Source organism: Phyllostomus discolor, chromosome 11 (genome assembly GCF_004126475.2).
Source record: "Phyllostomus discolor isolate MPI-MPIP mPhyDis1 chromosome 11, mPhyDis1.pri.v3, whole genome shotgun sequence".
Taxonomy (NCBI): domain Eukaryota; kingdom Metazoa; phylum Chordata; class Mammalia; order Chiroptera; family Phyllostomidae; genus Phyllostomus; species Phyllostomus discolor.
The window spans coordinates 76,532,623-76,551,586 of NC_040913.2; the positions used below are offsets into that span (position 1 = coordinate 76,532,623).

Below are 18,964 nucleotides of genomic sequence, written 5' to 3' on the forward strand. Positions count from 1 at the left end.
AAGTGCCACTGAAAGCGTACTAAAGAATTTATTTAAGGAACCCCATTCTGATTAAATACACAGTATGCCTCAGCCTTGACCTGGTGTCTCAGGTGGAGTGTCATACTGTGAACTGAAGGGTCGTGGGTCCAATCCCTGGTCTGGGAACATACCTAGATTGCAGGTTCGATCCCCAGTCAGGGCATGTACAGGAGGCAACCGATTGGTGTTTTCTCTCTCCTTCTCCCCCTACTTCCCTTCCTCTCTGTCTAAAATCAACTTAAAATTTATTAAAAATATACACAGTGTGGCTTTTTAAAAATAATATCTTATGAAAAATGGTCTAAAAGAGAAGTTGAGAATATTTCTCTGATTACAACTCTCAGATCCAATGGCATTATTATTTTTAGAAATAGCTTAATTTTTAATTCTTTTCTCTACGTAGTGCCCAACATCACCTTCAGTGCACAATGAAACTGTGTAACAACAAAAATTTAAGCATAATGCGAATGTTCAGAATTTTCACTAAATTATAAAATATAATTTCATTTTATTTATATGGTGTCAGGGACTTGATAAATCTATATTTTTAAATACAAATACATTTCTAAAAGGAATGGCTTTAATATATTAAATAAAATACTATTACTTCCCTTCTATTTTTACTTTCCATATTATCTACTTAAAAAAATCAAGCTATAGTTATGGAGAAAACTTCTGTTCACTAAATTCATATTATTTTAAGATTTGTCAGCCCTGGCTAGGTAGCTCTGTTGGTTAGAGCATTGTTTTAATAAGCCAAGGTTGTGGGTTTGATTCCTGGTCAGGGCACATACAAGAAGAAACTAATGAATGAATAAACAAATGAAACAAATCGATGTTTCTCTCTCTCTCTCTCTCTCTCAATGTGTTTCTCTCACTCTCTCCCTTCCTCTTTTCTTCTCTCTCACAAATCAATAAATAAAAAGATTTTTCAATAAAGTGAAGACTGTATTTCAAAATTTAGTAATGTCAATTTGCCACTTTTTTACAACAGAAAATGGCCAAATGGCCAAAACATAATCTTTGACATGTAGTCTATGTCAAACATAATAAGTACCACTTCACTAAATAAATGATTAAATATTGTGGGTCTAATTTCCTCCAAATGCACATGGAATCTATTTTCCCATGGAATTTATTATTCTATGACTAGTAACACAAGGAACAGAATTTTATTCTCTAAATGCATATGATTAAGGGCAAATCCCTCCTTTTAGGGACCCCAAATGACCATCTCTTATCACTGTATCTTGTGTTCCACAAACTCACACTGTAATGAGCTATGTGTAATATTATTGAGGGCGAGCAGCTGACTGTCTAAATCAGTGGTGGACAAATCCAGCCCACTGCCTTCTCTGATAAATCAAGTTTTGATAGCACACAGCCATGCTCACCAGTTTATGCACTGTCTATGGCTGCTTTTATTTTTTACTACAATTACAGAATTAAGTAGTTGATAGTAATGATATCATTTACAAATCCTAACGTATTTACTGTCTGATTCTTTGCAGAAAAAAAAAGTCAACCTTTGATCTAAATGGATAGTTTCATGGAATCCATTTTAAATACAGTGCTTTGGAAGCTCCAGAATGAAAAGCTATGATCCCAATTCACAATAGAAGGACAAATACACAATTTAGTTTCCATGCAATTATATGCAATGTGAATTAGGTTGTTTGGGAGTGATGTTTAAAACTTCCTGAAGCCATAGAAACCCATCAAAATTTCTCAGTTCTTCATTTAAAAAAAATATATCTATATATACATCTAGCAGCAAACTGTTAAATTTCAAAGTAAATAATAAATATTGAAAAAACCTACTTTCTCCTAAAATTATACTTGAAACTAACAATAAGGAAATGCTAACATAAATAAATAATTGTTTAAGCTGGTTCTGAATCACTTGTTTCCTAAGCATCATAAACAGAAGCTGGGCTATCTCACTTGCTGTGAAATGTTTGTTTTTAATTTTCCTACTCAGTGCTTTTTTAAAAAATACCTAAGTGCAAACTGCTGGTTAATGAAGAAAAACATCTGAACTCTTTTTATTATGTTTATTCGTAATAAATACATTCTGCAACCCAAATGAACTTACCATCATTTCAAGTGCATATTGGTTACAACTTAGCAACATCTTTTTCAGGATGTTGTCACTTTATAAAGAAGGTGGACTGTTCAGTGGAATGCTTTTATTTTATCAATAAAAGTGAGACTTTTAAATGCCTTTATTATCATTGCACTGCTTGATATTGACTATCATTCTGTATCACATTATTCAGTATCAATTTCAGAAACATCGGGAGCCTCACACACCTATTAGATTCTCAGAGCCAACTAGTCACGAACAGAGGAAGTAATACAATCGCTTTTGTTAATGGTCTCATGCGACAGGCAGAGGCAGTCAATGTTAGCCCTGCTCAAACACATCTAGCTCTAGGTGAAATCTGAGGGGAGATGCAGCAACAAGAAAGCAGCACCGACTGAGCATGCTCCTATTCAGGCAGAGACAGAAAGGGAGTGGACGTACTGTAGAAGCTGGCCATTACGTAGTTTTGGCAGCGATCACCAGTAAACTCATTTGGGCACCTGAGAGAAGAAACAAAAAAACAATGGTAGAAAAAACAGAGAAAAAGAGAAGAGGTGAATATATGCTAGAAAGAAGCTCCTTCAGTGTCATTTGACTGAACTTGGTGAGTTCACCCTCAGGAACTGAGTCTTTGTCCTCATCATGGCCTTCGGACTCTGGCATCTCGCCCACAGGGTTAAAAATTTGGACCAAACGTAGTCCTTGGGTTTGTGTGGCAGAAAGATCCCAGCATTTTAAGTGACTGCTTTCTTTCAGAAGGAGCCACTTAAAATTAAATCTGACATTTTCTTGATCTCAGTTTTCCATTTGATCACTTTAGTCAAAAATGTTGGGAGGAAATTTTTCCTTTTGGTTGGCCTGCCTGCCATCGCTGCTAGCGTCACGGGCCATCCTGGTGGGTCATTCTTTGAAATTTATGACCTTTGGGGGCCCATGTTAAGAGACAGGTAGAACAAGGTCAGATTGAATGGTTTGTGCCCCGAGTGGTCAAACCATAATTAGAACAAAAGGAATCAGTTACAACTGAGCTGTAAAAACACCAAGCGGTAGTGATTGTTGCTGTAGTTTGGGGAGAAAGCAAATTTCAGATTATTTTAACATACTTTCTTGGTTTTGGACTTTCATTGGCACATTCTCAGTACATCTCGCTCCAGTGAATCCAGGTTGGCACCTAGAGGGTAAAAATGTCATAAGCAATAGAATGCTAAAGACATTGAACTCTCAGACTGGCAATTTTCCTCCTATGGCATATGGAGATTCCTACAAATGACCTGGTGACTGAACAACACAAAGAAAGGAAAAAACATTTAGAAAACCGTGTCCCATGAAAACTGTGGGCTATACCGTGTGGTTGTGACTATTTGCTTCAGTCTTCATCAGTTAACCAAGTGAGGTTGAAAAGTGAATGGGGGTGGTAGCTAAACCCTCTGCCCTTGGCCATTTCCTTGTTTGCCACTGATCATCAACTCTTCCTATGTTAATGGGGTGATCACACTGTAAGGCAGGTCAACGTCTAGTCACTGTTTTTACACCTGAAATTAATATAGTATCACATGCCAACTGAAACTGAAAAATAATTTTAACAAAAACACTGGTTTGGGAAAGAGCTTACATGCTTCCGTCCATAATCTTCCGTTATTTAAACGATTCTGAGCTTTTACTTTTATGCACACTCAATTTTATACTTATTTTCTAGGGTTTTTTTTATAAGTGAAATCATCGAACTACACTAGAAGTGAAACACTCACACCCTAACGATAGTACTGAGAAGAAAAACTACATTCCCTGTTTTTTAAAGATATGACAAATCAGGTCGCACTTTTAATGTTGAAAGACAGAAAGAGGCATATTTTTATTAGAACAAATTTCACTTCATTCAATTATCCCAAATCAAAGACAAATACACTTTTAACACTTAGAACGTTAACACTTCTACAGTAGTACTTGATTTCATTTTGCTTTTAAGGTAAAAATATTTGAAAATTGTATAAAATTTACATTTTACCCACTCACATGAATGTATCAAAATTCTACAGTTGATATACTACTGTTTTCGAGGTTATGTAGTGGGGCTATTGTGCCTAAATATGGAAGTCTTTTACAACTAACTGCCCTTTTTGTGTTGCTTTTTCAGTAACTAAAGCCTTTCAGATTGGATTCATTTTACCCACATATCATACTCTAATAAGTGGGGCCACCGGGAGATTCTAGGAGGCAAATACACTTACAGATGTTCAACACCCAGACCCATAATTATTACTAATAGTGCAATTACACCATGAGAATCATGCAAAGTGTCTAATATAATAATAGTTCTCATAGCACAAAGCTCACGATTTACATATAACCTTTTCTTCTCCAGAGTAAATAAGAATAAATAAGTCATTTGGCATCAAAGAAATGTGTAAGAAAAACTATTCTTTTTTACAGGTGATTTTAAAAGTTTTCCCTTAAAGCCAAATTCAATGCCAAAAAAATGTTCTCACATGATTTGATACATATACTTCTCCTATTTCATGAGGAAGGCCTGGGAGATAAAATACTGGCAGTTGCCAATTTTCAGCCCTATGCATACTTGTTTCAAGTTAAAGTATAAATGGTCATTAACAATAATACCAATGAGCTTAATGACAAACATCTTACACTGATTGACATAGCGCCTTTGAACCCTTCAAAAACACTTTTATATAAATGAACTGGTTATTTTTGGTTAGAATACTTTTGTTGCAGTAAAAAGAGGAAGATCTACCCAGAGAAAATCAGAAATAAGAACTATAACCTTGCAGGCTGGGTCATTTTTCATAAAGATGACATTTTCACAGATACATAAGAAAAATACATGGAAACTTGCTTTCTGTGTAACTTATTTGTTATTTGACAATAATTTCTGAAGCATTTTGGGGTCTTGATTTGTGTATTTGCTTCTGAACCAGGACTATAAATCCATATAGACATACCCTATAGTTAAGCAGGTGATTTCAGAATTAAAGATATATTCCATAATGATTATTTCATCTTACCTGTTTGCCTCCTTGAAAAAAAAGTGAAATCCTCATACTGATCAACAATAATCCATGTTTTCACACAAAGAATATGGTATAAGATATGTGAGTGCTGTGGGTTTGTGTGTCTGTGTATGGGTGGGGAGAGAGAGAGAGAGACAAGCATTTGAGGTCAGGAATGTATTATTTAAGAACCATGAAATTAACAAATTAAGAGAAGGAATATGCATTTTATTAGAAAACTGTCATTGGCCCAGCTGTTGTGGCTCAGTGGAATTAGTGCCAGGCTGCAAACCAATGGGTCGCCAGTTGATTCCCAGTCAGGGCACGTGCCTGGGTTGTGGGCCAGGTCCCCAGTAGAGGGTGCATGAGAGGCAACCACACATTGATGTTTCTCTCCCTCTCTTTCTCTCTCCCTTCCCCTCCACTTAAAAATACATAAATAAAATCTTTAAAAAAAGAAAATTGTCATTTATGCATCTTAAATAACGGTTTGGAGATCAGAGGGCACAGAACAACTAGGTGAAGGGGATGAAAAATCTTATCCGATCAATTTTCTGGTTAGTATGAAATTCCAAAATGATGTTTCTTAGGAAGGTAGCATTGTGATGGTTTGGTTTATCGCTATCATAAGATAAGAAATATTTGGTGCAGTAACACTAGATCTCATGGTATGCCAATTCGCTTTGGAATTTTCAGCTACGTCTGAACCAGCGCTAGCCTTCCACGAACACTGATCTTCACTCAGATACATTTTCTTCGTGTGAAGCCTTGTTGTTTCGCAAAGTGTGGTCCACGGACCAAGAGCACCAGCCTCTTCTGGGTTTTTGTTAGTAGAAATCCAGAATCCCAGGCCCCCGTCCAGGACCACTGAATAAGAATCTGCATTTTAACAAGATTTCCCAAGATATCTGTATGTACATTAAAATGTAAGGTGTCAGGGGCCCTGACCTTGGAAGATGAAGACGAAGGCCCCCTGTCCTGGCACTGCAGTGTCTTGCTTGGATGTGGGTGGCCCACTGGGCTTCACTGGGCCTCGGATTTTCTCAGTGATAAGATTAAGGGATTTAAAAAAACCCAAATAGACAGACAATAGTATGGTCACTACCTGAGAGAAATGGGGGTAGGAGATGGCTGAAGAAGGTAAAGGGGAGCTAAAGGGTGATGGAAGAGATGTGACTTGGGGTGGTGAACACACAATACAATGTACAGATGATGTGTTGTAGAGTTGTACACCTGGAACCTATATAATTTTATTAACCAGTATCACCCCAATTAATTCAATAAAAATACAAATAAATAAATTTTAAAAAGATTAAGGGATTTAACTAAGTGATTATCAAAGGTTTCTTTTACCACAAAGGTTTTGGGAATGGCTCTAGCTCATCCTAATACATGGAATCGCTGTGCGAAAAATCCCTACAATCATTTCTTCTGGAGGCATTACCAGTCAGGGAGGGCTCAAGGTCTTCGAAAAACCATTTTTGATAGAATGAATTTCTAAGACAAACATGGAGGTAAAACAAATTGCAAACCCTATCCCCTAGCAATTCAAGTGTTTGGCAACAGCGGTCATCACGTAACTTCTGTGGATGTCTAACACTGTTGCCAAGTCAAATGGACAGAAGTGGAAACTGAGACAGTTTCCGCATAAGCTGACTGCAGACTCCATTGACTGTGTAGAAAAAGCATGTGTAGGTGCAAACTCATCTCCTCTCCAAGCCCCTATTAAACTCTATGGGATTCCTTCTACAGGAACAGGGAGACCATCTGGCCTCTGACTTATTTCTACATGAGCATTATATGTGACGCATCCAATCTTCCACTTTGCTCGGAGATAAGAGGATGGTCAACTTAATCTGATTTTGAACAATATATGCTTTGGCATGAGTCTGAGCAAATTCCAAGAATTTTATTTCTTAGAAGAACCTGGCTGAATAACCACCAAGCCCCTGCCGTAGCTTCAAAAATATATATACCATTTGTTCCACTGATTAGATTAGAAGATGGAAATGATTTTTAAATTTTAGTATCTGCTCATAATGTGATAAACATCCTTTGTTCTGTATTTGTTCTTAATGAGATGGAAGTTCACAGACAGTATGTCTGAACTTAGGTAGTACTTCCTCCAACTAGCCCTGACCTGCACCTCCCCATCTCCCCACTTCCTGTCCCGATCTCTTTGGCGCCCCTTATCTACCCGTGTTGTGATTATCTTTTTGTGAGGACGGTGACATTTTGATATTTTGTATTTCTAATGTTTAGTACAGCATCTGACTCATAAAGGTCTCTCATAAAATGTCTGTGAAACTGAGCCTAAGATAGGATAGAATTGCAGTGTCCAATGAAGAACTGTATCAAAGAGACTTTCGTATAGTCAATCGATTTGCCAAGTACAGGTGAATGTTGAACGTGTGGCTCTTATTTTTATAGTTTATGACAGATTCTCCTCTGTAGACTCCTAAATAACTTTTTTATGGCAACTCCAGCACTCTCTTCACAGACTCTCTCCCTTAAATAGAAACCTTTCACATTGTGTTTGGAATTTGAAAGGACTGTAACTCTTTAACTGCAAGTCTATTATCTCAATTTTAAATCCCGTTACTGAAAAAAACCGTTTACCTAGCATTCAGTAAAGCAATATAATCTGGGAACCAAGACTTCCACACAGCATCAGGAAAATAAAAACTGTCCTTTATAATAACCTAATACATTGTGAATATCCTGATGTGTTGAGCGTGTAATTGACCATAAAGTCATGTATTTTGAAAATCAGTTTAGCGCTCAGTATATTTTTTATGTTCTCATTGAATAAATTATTTCCCATATTTTTGGTGGGGATCCTAAATATATTCAATAATATTTAAGGACTCCCCCAAACAATTTTTGGTTATTTAGAGTTTGCTAATTTTAGGGACCATTATGAATGGTTTATGGTTTTATAAATGTATGGTCAAGTTATAAGTTAAATGTATGGCCATCCTTTGACATCCTTTCTCTTCTTTATTTTTTAGTTTTATTAATTTTCATCAGGTTCTTTCCTTGATGAGGCAGGAGAAGGGAAACAAGGTTCTCCTCTGATATTTCCTCTCTCCAGTCATCGCTCTACAAAAAAGTATTTGGAAAGTTTTAAATACCTTGTCTAAAAGGGAAGAGTCCCTATTGTCTTTTTGCTCAACCTGAGTATTAGTTTTGGCATTACCATCATATTGTAAAACATCTAAAATAATTTCTTTGGTGTCTATATTTATAAATGTCAAATAAAAGAAATGCCAACAAACAGCTATTGAGGAGTACCGGTGGGTTTGAGTGTGAGACGTTCAGGCCGTGCACGCGAGCTCACAGAGTGCTGGTCTGTGTGGCTGCAGTATTATATTGCCAACGCGGACTTGCCTCACCCCTTCGCCTGTTCAGCGTTCTGGCGAGACCTCACCTCCTCACCGGCTGAGTATCTGGGCTGTAGATTATTCTTTTCCTAACGTACTGTTACTATTAGTCTGCATTTTTCCAAGATGACCTTCATTCTGTTATCTACTTTTTTAAGTGAAATTTCTAGAGGTTTGGATATGCTTTTCTAATTTGTGTTTTCGTGATTTTTATGACATCATCTGCAAAAGACATTTATTTCCTCAGGGAATGCCTTCTTCAACATCATTAAAGAAAATATTAACTATAAAATGTTCCAATTACATTTCCTTCAGGTCCAGCTCTGTATCTTCCTATCTCTGTTCAGCTAATACGTATCATCCCTTTTCTTTTTAAACTATGATCTGGAGACTGATTCTTAGTCCATGAGATAACGGGATATGTACAGTGGCAAACACTGACGGGAGAACATCTCAGCTGTTCAATGTTATTCACTGGCTCTCCAAGGTTGTTTTTCAGTGTCTAAGGCACAGACGCCCACTAATGAGGATGGCGGTGTTTGTGAACTAACCCGCTCCTGTTTCAGCCTCGGCACCCTTCCCATCGCCGTGTTTGCACAGCTTGATCTGAAATGCGCCTCTGCGCGCTAAGACCCTGCCTCTGTTTATTCTACATGATGCATCTGGGAGTGGGGGGGTCAAGCAACTCAGTGGGATGTGGGGTCAGTCCACATCCCATACATCTCCCCATCGTGTGTGACACAATGACGCATTGGCTGCTGTCTGGCGGTTGGGTCTTCGTCTCCGGAGAATGCCCTTTCCTGTCTCATCAAAGAAAATTCTCTAAGTTCACAACTTGGCAATTTGGCCTACTCTCCTCACAGCCTCGGTTTTTGGTGATACACCTAAATATTCACATTTTACTTGTATCATTCAATACAAAATTTTTTAAAATTGCGTTTTATCTTTAAATAGACCATATGCCTTTCAAAGAGAGGGCTGCAGACACTTTTTTCTCAGTCTCTATCTCTGACTAGTTGAGGTCCCTCTTTACATGTTCCCTTCGCTCCCTAAATACCCTTCACAGCATTTGGCACACCTATAACTATAATTAAATTAGTTACTTGAAATACATTTATTATTCGCAATAGCCTGGAGGCTCCATGGGGGCTCAGCACGATGGTGTTCACAACTTCACACTGAGCACCCGCACGGAGGCCGCCTCAGAGAGGGAGCTCAGTCAATTCACTGGCTCTGTAGCTGACTTTAGAACAGAGGAAGCAAAGCTATGAAGACTATTTAGTTAGTGCCCCTGACTTTACGCAAAACTGCACCTAAACTGGTTCCTGTACAAGCAAAAGGATTCCCTCCAATCAATTAGTGAGTGAAAGTCAAAATGGGTTAATATATACCTAGAAGCACACCTCAGGATTCTAGCTGCATGAGGCTCACAAAAGGGATAGAAGACACGGTCCCCTGAAGGGCTCATGGTCTTGACCTAAGCCACTAGTCCCACCCACTCGCTCTCTCACAAATGCTTCTGCATCGGTTCAATGCTACAGTATTTAAAAACAGAGAAGGGTGATAGGTAGGTGTTGCACTCATACTGCAGAATGGACTCTCCCAGGGCCGGAGCTGGAGTACAGTTAGTGGTCTGCTCTCATGGACCCTAAGTTCTAATTCAATAGATAGCCCTTTTGTCTATTCCAAACCCCTCTTTCTATAGCCAAGATGATGAGGCTGCAGGGCACAACTATGAACTTGGATCGTCATGCTCCTTTTCATTATGTTTATCCAGCTGCTAATAAGTATCACACATATTATCATCACATCGATATTTTATATATTATGTCAAGATTTCGTAAAACTTTAACCTTAGCTAGTGTCTTTGACTTTCCATCTTACCTAGTCCCCAAATTTCTCTAGCCTGTACAGAAATCTCTCTTCCCTAAATATCTGCTATGTGTTGGTGTTCCTCTCCTGCTCTGGAAGTTCCTATGACTCCCATTAGCTATCATAATGTCCAATGTCCCCTGCCTGGCCTCCAGAGCTCCTAATCTGGCTCAATGTCAAACTTGGTTTTTTGTTTCTTTACTTCTCAGGACAGAGCTGCTGGTTTAGGTATGCATGTCACTGTGTCTCACAGAAACTGTCACTGCCACTGCAATGCCTGTCTGCTACACGGAAAAGGCTCCGCAACCGTTTATAAAGTCTTCTACAACGTTTTCCCCTCTTCTCCTTCTTTAAATTCTCATTACCATAATAATCAACGTTGCATCATTTGGAATATAGTCACTCTAATTAATTCACTCTTTTAGCTACTTAATTTTCCTAAACAGACAAGGTTTCCAGGGACAGGCACCATGTATTACATTTTCTCTGTGTTTTCAAAAATGCCTGGCAAAGATGTAGCTGTTCCGTAAACACATGTTAATTAATATTTCATTTATAGAGTTTAATTTATTATGTTTGTTGTGATCTAATGTACAGCTATAGACAATATAGACAAAAAATGAACATTATTTTTCATAACTGTCTCCAATAATAATACAATATAGGTCCTTATATACACTACAGTTTCATATGAATTATAAAAATCATCAGCTCATGCTTGAAGGCACCTTCCATCTTCCCAAGATTTTTTTTTTGTGTATAAGGTATATAATGATCAGAGCTATTAAATGGTCCGTCAAACACAAAGTTATAAAGCTCACTGGTGGCCCCACCAAATCAAGTAAGAGCTGCTGGTGTAAAGGAAGATGAGAAATCGGGGGATTAAACATGATAACACCGTCTGTTAAGACAGGTGTATGTATTTTGCCAATGTCCACAGAGAGTACGTAATATTACCATTTATTTTTTATTATAAGGAAAAAAATCTTGCTTTGCCAGAGTTAGAAGTACTTTAGCAGAAATGAATTCATTTCATTTCACTAACTTCCTGGAAAGAAATTTGGAGAACATATTAACTCTATGTTATAAATTAAGATATCGTTCAGAGAGTTGATGCGAAAGGGCTCACGACCATTCACCAAAATTGGTGGTAAAACGTCTAATACCCTCACGGGGCAGCCACATCTGTCCATGGGACAACATAATGGATTTATAAATACAGTCTGGTATAAAATCATTGTTAGATTTTCAAAATCACATAAACATATTCCAAGAAAACCATTCAGAAGAACAGATACACATGAATGAGGGGGGAAGCAGAGGAAAGTTTGGACAGTGCCACGTTCCCACTGACTTATTCCTCTCAACCATGTGACTACACAGGGCATCAGAGGGTAAAAGATGAAATGTTTCTTTTCCCCTCTTTATGTAATCTGGAATAACAACTATGTTTTTCCTCAGGATGAACTTTAAAGTACAAGAGAGGGAAGAGAAATATAAAAGATGGGAACTACCACTGAAATTCCCACACGGTCCCCAGGGGGAAGTCCACGTAACCGGCAAACCCCTCCTCAGAGAAGCATTTTACCGTTTTATGGTTAATCCACTGGGGACGCCCTGTGCTACATGGAGAGACAAAGGAGATTTGCTGTCAAGTCCTCAGCTTCAAATCCCAAGAAGACAGCGTGGATTAGGCGACCAAAGAGACTACTTGGAAACGTGCATGCTTGTGGTGTTTCTGAGTCATGTCTTCAGCCAGGGGATAAAGCTGATTTTGAATGATGTAACTCACGCTGCAGCAATGTTTTGCTCTAGACAGATGGCCCATATGGAAACTATGAACTGGCTTCGAGCACAGGACCGTGAGGAGCCAAGGCAACATTTTCATGTTTTCTGCTTCCATTCAAGTGGTCTAGTGAACAATGCATTATCCTCAGATGTGCCTTTGTTCCAATTCTGAGTTGTGATTATTTTTAATGCTATAAATGCTTTTAATACAGAAATTATTTTTCAAGGCACACTTTTGTTTCACAAAAAAAGGTCTGAAATATTTTGGATGTTAAAAATATTCCAGTTCTTTCTGTAAGGTACTGGCTTGCTTTGATGCATCAATAAAGACACAGTCTAAAAATCTGGTAAGGGGGGTACTTATCAAAATCATAAACATCACAGATTTTTCTCGCAATAAGATCCAATAATAAGCTTAATAAGCTTTAACACTTTTCTGAAAGATTCTAATTACAAAAAATAAAAATACAAGATGCCCATTTGCAGAGAACTAGAAGGCAACGGAACCCACTAGACAATGAGTGTGGGGGGCACAGTGTTCCTCCATGGTTTGCTGCTTTAGTCGTTTTTAGAGAAGTAACAAACATTTAACTATAAGATTTTTAAAAATATAGCACACATTTTTTTCTCTGGATTGGACTGCAAATTTAATGAAAAACTGTGTGGGTGAAAAAAATTGCAGTTGTTGGCACAGTACCAAGATGGAACAAATGAACAACACTTCTGTGATTGCATGTTTTGTGCAGGACGTGGGAGGGCTACAGAAGGGCTGAAATTAATACGTGGAAAATGGCTGCGCTGGTTCCTTGGAGGTATTTGGAAACTATCACATGTACACACTCAGCTTATAAATCTTTGCAAAGGCTATGATGAAAAATGATCATGTTTCATTATTATAATTAAAACATAGTGGTCTCAGATGTTTCTCTCAAGAAGTAAAAATATGGGGCATAGATAGTGTGGGGACTTTGTTTAAAAAGGAGAAGAATTTATAAGGAACCATAATTTCAATGTTTTCCAAAGAGATTTATTAAAATATAATTGGACTGTATGCCTGAGATTAGGACAAAATAACAAGATTTCCCCAAATAATAAATGAAGCTCATATTTTACAGATTGTAAGTCTCAGCTTCTGATGTTTTCTATTCTGATCTGAGAAAATCTTGAGGAAAACTATAAAATTGGTTCATCTTACTTCACCATGATAAATGTGGGGGTGCCAAGTTTGTGTTGCAGTGACAACAAATGGTCAGAACCAAAGAATCAAAGTGACCAATTTTAACTCTTTGCTCTAAGTATATAGATTTGAATACACAGGTATTCAAAAAGTGAATCTCCAAGATTGATTTTAAAACAATAAATATTGATAGCCATGTGAAATAATTTAAACCTGAAAGAAATCATTGGTTTCTACTTACTCTTCCATTTTTATTTTGCTTTAAATTTTTGAAAACACTTTTACCAATAATTTTATTGTGGCTTATAACTATTACACCCTACCTCTATCAAAGAGATGTGTAGTAACTGAAGCACTCTTGTGATTCCTAGATGTTTATTCACTCCAACAGACTGTGTTGACTTTTATATGTTGTCTGATGGACAAAATCAGCTATGCCACCAACAATCCTTGTCTTCTCCTGGGATTGCTTCTACTCTTCTAAGAGAAAAGCTTTTGAGGCCACAGGCAGTTCTGGGGGGCACGTGTGTGTGAGGTCCCTGAGTTCTCTACAGACAGCCCTGTCTTGATCACAGGGGGCAGCGAAACATTTCTTATGAAACGACATTTTGTTTGCATGTTATGGTTTTTAGAAGTGTCTTTTAAGATGCACTTTATTACTCACAAATAATTAAGGGTTGGTTGTTTTTTGAGGAACTGGCACATAAATATTTGTACACTATTTACATGATGCAAAATGGAAATGGCCTTCTTAGTTCTTGAGCTTTTTTCATTTTCCTAATTGCTTTATTAGCTCTCTAACAAACTTGCTCTTCTTTGTCAACATTTGAGTCACAAGCTAATATTCTAAAGCAGAAGACAATTTTTAGGTTGGCATGATTTTTTCCTCATGTAGGACAAGCAGTGCTACTTTAAAACAGTGGGACACAGCTCTCGGTTAACTGCAAAATGAATGTGTATTTTTAATCATTTAAGTGAGACATTAAATATCTTTTACTACATCAAATTATATGAGTCCCTGTTCCACACATAGCCTAACTATCAAGAGTAGAATTAAAATGCATGAAACAGTAAACACATGCTTTTTAATGAGACCTACTAATTTTAACTACAAGGTTCAATTATTTAATGTACTGATAATATTATTGTTTTATTCTGCCTGTTGTGAAAGAATAACTGTGACACTTATGAATGATGTATCAACCCCTGCAGGCCACTGGACGGAGTGCCATTCTAAATACATCCACAAACAATGGCAGTGCATAAAAGGACATTCTGCCTGCTATACACGATGATGCCACACCCACTGAATCCATTTCCAAACACCTGCAATTTGCTTTTTTGATCATTAGCGAGATCAACCTAAACTTCATTTTTAAAAATAATTATGAAACAATAAGTTAATGTCAAGTGCAACCATGGTGTCTGTAAAGAATCTTCTGTACTTCTCTATTTCTTAGCCCACTCATTTTGTGGGTGATCACCGGGGCGAAAAGGAACGTTATCTTACAGCTTAATCCACACATTGGATGGAGAAGTAGGGATCGATAGAGACCTCTACGCTATTTGCACATCTCTTCTAGGTAACAATGTTCAAAACCATAAGGAAAGCAACTTTATAAATATAAACACAAAAAAGGAAAAGAATTGTAAAAAGCAAAAAAACAAAACAAAACAAAACGATTCTGAATATAACCGAGATGACAAATGGTGTGAACTTTTTGCAAATGGAAAAACACTCTACAAATAAAAAGCGTTATTCAACAGGATGCAACGAAATTGGAAAAAGAAGCAACACCACATCATGAGACACGGAATCATCAGAAAGAAGCAGTTATGGACATAAGCCACACAGAGGGTTTCTGATCTTACTTGCACAAGTATCTTGAGGGGTTGGAAAGGTCTTTCACCATGAAGCACTCGCCTCCATTCACACAGAACGTTTTCTCCTTCTCTGCACATTTGACAAGATGACTTGTCCCCGTTGTAGATGTAGACGTAGCTGGATGGGAGATAAAGAAGGGCGAAGGTTTAGCTCTATCTTGCTGCTTGCCGCGCAGCCTTTAATCTTAAATTCTCTTAGGAGGGATCGTTCATAGAAGGCATGACAGTCCCCACTAAACTTGCAGGCTTAATAAACAATAGCAACAAAGTTAAGTAATTTCTGGCTGTAATTAAACAGAATAAAACTATAAAAAGGTAAGTATAATGAGTTGAATTATGATAATAGAAATATAGGCTCAACATTTTTTATAACCAGTATTTTCTCTTCCACGGAAGTGGAGAGAAGATCTATTGTCATTAAGTAAAACACATTTTCCAGGAAGGCTCAAAGATAATGATACAAAGTCACATCAGTGCAACTCACTTTAGGTATCAATTTTTAATAGCAACAAATTGACAAAATTATTTATTTTCGAAAGTATGTTTTATATGTATATTGACCATATTTTTTAGACATAATATATAGCAAAAAATACAAGATGGCTCATTTGTTCCTAATGAAAAATTACACATTAACTGAATATATATATATATATATATATATATATATATATTATCATATAGATCTGGGGCCATTCTTTCCATAATGTCCATTCTATTCTAAATTTTACTCAGAAGAACATTTTTGAAATATCCAACTGCCATCACACTTTTGAGAAAATGGAAAGACAGTCTCATATTGCTGAAAATGACAAAATGGGTGAATATTGTGATATTCACTCATTGTGAATCAGGAGTAGAAATGAGCTCAGTTTGGGTTCCTAACACCTTCCTTCCTGTCATAAGCTGGACACTCACTCACCCAGCTCCACAGTTATCTGCAAGTGAAGCCTCCACCAGGAGGTGCAGCGACTGAGTGCAGCCCAAGCTCTCAGTCCTGAGGCTCTAAGGGCATTTAGTATCAGAACTTCTGCTCTGAGCACTGGGAACATCACAGGTGATGCTCAGTCTCAGCCAAAAGTAGCTTAATTCACAGAATGTTTATCACTCGCATTATCAGGGCAAAAAACAAAACCAGTATGTCAAGCCAACGAGGACTACCCCTTCAGAAAAAAAAAATCCATCTCTAGACAAATTCTTTTTTCTTGTCTAGTGATCATTCTTCATGATTTTTAATCCTTCTCTTCCTTATTTTTATTTTGTATTTGCATATGATATTCAGATGCTCGTTTTCTTTAACCTCTCATGTATTGTTTTCCCATTTTCTTTTGCCTTTCTTTTGCATTTCCTTCACTAGTCCACATTTTCTTTTGACTTTTAACCCAATTTCTCCTCTAACTCTGCTTGATTTTTACTCTACTTGATAGAAACACTCAACATCTAATTATTCCGTTTCTGAATCACTCAAGACCCTTCTCACCTCTTCAAATCAGGCATGTTTTTGGACCATTTCACTGTTCTCAGCATGGCTTTCAGGAGTAACAGCAAAGGACGGTCAAAATGACTCGAGTTGTGGAGACAGATCTGGCTCAGATCCTGTCTCCTACTAGCTTTGCATCCTTGAGCAAGTCACTTAACCACCCAGATGTTCAATTTTCCCATTTAGGGTAATAGCACTCTTACGGGGGCTTTGTAGAGACTATGAATAATCTAGGTAAAAGAACTGGCACAAAGCTGGCACTAGTGAATAATAGCAGGTATTATTACTGGGCAAATAGGGACAGTATTTACTGATCAAATAAAAGCTTGATCATGGAAGTTTGGGGATTTCAAAGATGCACACTATTCTTGAGTTATTACTGTGGATAATTAAGAAGTTGTCCAACTTGACTTGAGGTGGTGAACAGGCAATATAATATACAGATGATGTATTACAGAATTGTACACCCGAAACCTATAATTTTATCAACCAATGTCACCCCAATAAATAATAAAATTCAAATTAAGAAAATAAATGGCTTATTTTTATTATTATTGGAACAAAAAGTCCTTTCCAAGATGCATTTCAAGGTATCCATCATAGGTCTACAAACCAAACAAAAGGCACCAGGGAGGGTGTGAAGAGAGGTGATTTTACCCCCATTATCGGCTATATTTTACCACCTTTGGCAGGAAGAGGGGAGTGTAATTAGCAACATGTGGTCTGTAAAATTATAGACAACACCACCATATATCATGTAACATAACATTTAAGACACCATTTCTATATGTCACAAAACTGTTTACTTCAGTGTTGGCTGTTAATATTTTCATCTATGGCAATTGCTTCTAAAAAATATTAGGAGGAAGTTTGCCTTCAATGTTCAAGTTTTTGTACTTAAGACTTGCAACTGCTGACAGGGTTCTGTGGGATGACAAATTGGGCAGGGTATCCTTGCCGCCCCAGGTGACAGCGCAGAAGGGACCACCTGTGGTGTGCTGTCACCACTCCCGTCCCTGCAGAGGAGCTCCGAGCCCCAAGCGCGCCCCAGTGGTCTCTGCATCCCTGACAGGCTGCTGAGGATCACCCCTCACCCACGCTGCACAGCCAACACTGCATCAGGCTCTTGCAGAACAAATCCCAAGGCTTTTGCTTAATATAACAAAACCAACATCCTCCCCAAAGCAGACACTCCATACAAACTATAAACTCACAATAAGGATTAGCAATAATATAAGCAAGAGACAGATGCATCACACCTATTCCTTGTATTTTCTGATCTTGTGTTATCACATAAGCAAGATGAATATGTGTGTTAATACTAGAAATAATTCCAGGTTTTTAGTCCTTTAAAAATATTTCCCCCTAAAACAATTATCCTTTTAAGGCCATCCTGCAGCTCCAAGTTATGACACACTCATTTGAACAATTCTTAGATGATCACTTGAAACTAGCAATGGGCTCTTTGATGGTAAAATAATTCTTGGAGACAATGAAATAGGAACGATGTCATATGGTCATGGACTATCGTGCGTGGCCCTCTTATCTGTTAGCAGCAGTGAGAACAAAAATAACCACGGAATTGTAAAGCAGCAACAAACTCCCAGGTGGTGTAAAGGGTGACTGACTGGGTACAGCTGTTCTCAACCAACAGACAAACAGAAATCAGCTGTAGTTGTCAGAAGAAGCTGGATGGAGACGGTGAGTGTGCACCTGTCAGATCTGTGCCAGGTTTCTTTAATTCTCCTTAGCTGACCGCAATGTGCACTTAATCCTGAACAGGCCTATCGGTTTTGCAGTGATGTCTTTTCTCTTTGGCTTACACACCCCTGTATTGTGACGTCGCCGTGCATGTGGTAATTCTGCCAGAAATTCATGAAACGGACAAAGCAGCTTCTTAAACCAAGCTGTGGAAGCACCATTCTTCCCGGGAGCTTTGAGAGGAGTTTATTAGAGGTGAAGGTAAAGGTTTTGCAGATAGAAAGTGCCTCAATGTATAAAAGATGACCCTCATAGCTGTTCTTGGAAGTAAGTGGAGTAGATCTCACTCATCATTCAGTACTTAATAAAGCCTGCCTCCCTCCACTTTGTGACTAGTTTGTCCTCATTTGGGAGTCTGTCACCTTCTAGTAAGAGCTAAATGAACAGCAATTAGGAACACTGCAAAATACGACTTCATTTCTCTTATGTTTGCCACTTATATAAGCACACTTTCCTTATGTGTTCACATCTATGTTATAAGGAAGAAAGTGTAAATAAAGCAGTTAC

At 37.8% G+C, this 18,964-nt stretch overlaps 1 protein-coding gene across 10 annotated transcripts in view; it reads right to left on the minus strand.

Annotated features, from left to right (window-relative positions):
- The window catches only part of NRG1 (neuregulin 1), a 199,975-nt gene that overhangs the window by 21,464 nt on the left and 159,547 nt on the right, over positions 1 to 18,964 (minus strand). For 6 of the 10 annotated variants that reach the window (XM_036011629.1, XM_036011627.1, XM_036011626.1 and 3 more), the window contains 2 exons: positions 15,205 to 15,334; positions 2,549 to 2,607 (listed from right to left, as the gene is read on the minus strand). In XM_036011629.1, the coding sequence (XP_035867522.1) occupies positions 2,549 to 2,607; positions 15,205 to 15,334 (189 nt within the window). Of the gene's footprint in view, positions 1 to 2,548; positions 2,608 to 3,210; positions 3,279 to 15,204; positions 15,335 to 18,964 lie in introns of all 10 variants that reach the window. The other 4 variants (XM_036011628.1, XM_036011625.1, XM_036011632.1 and 1 more) reach the window with 1 other exon arrangement.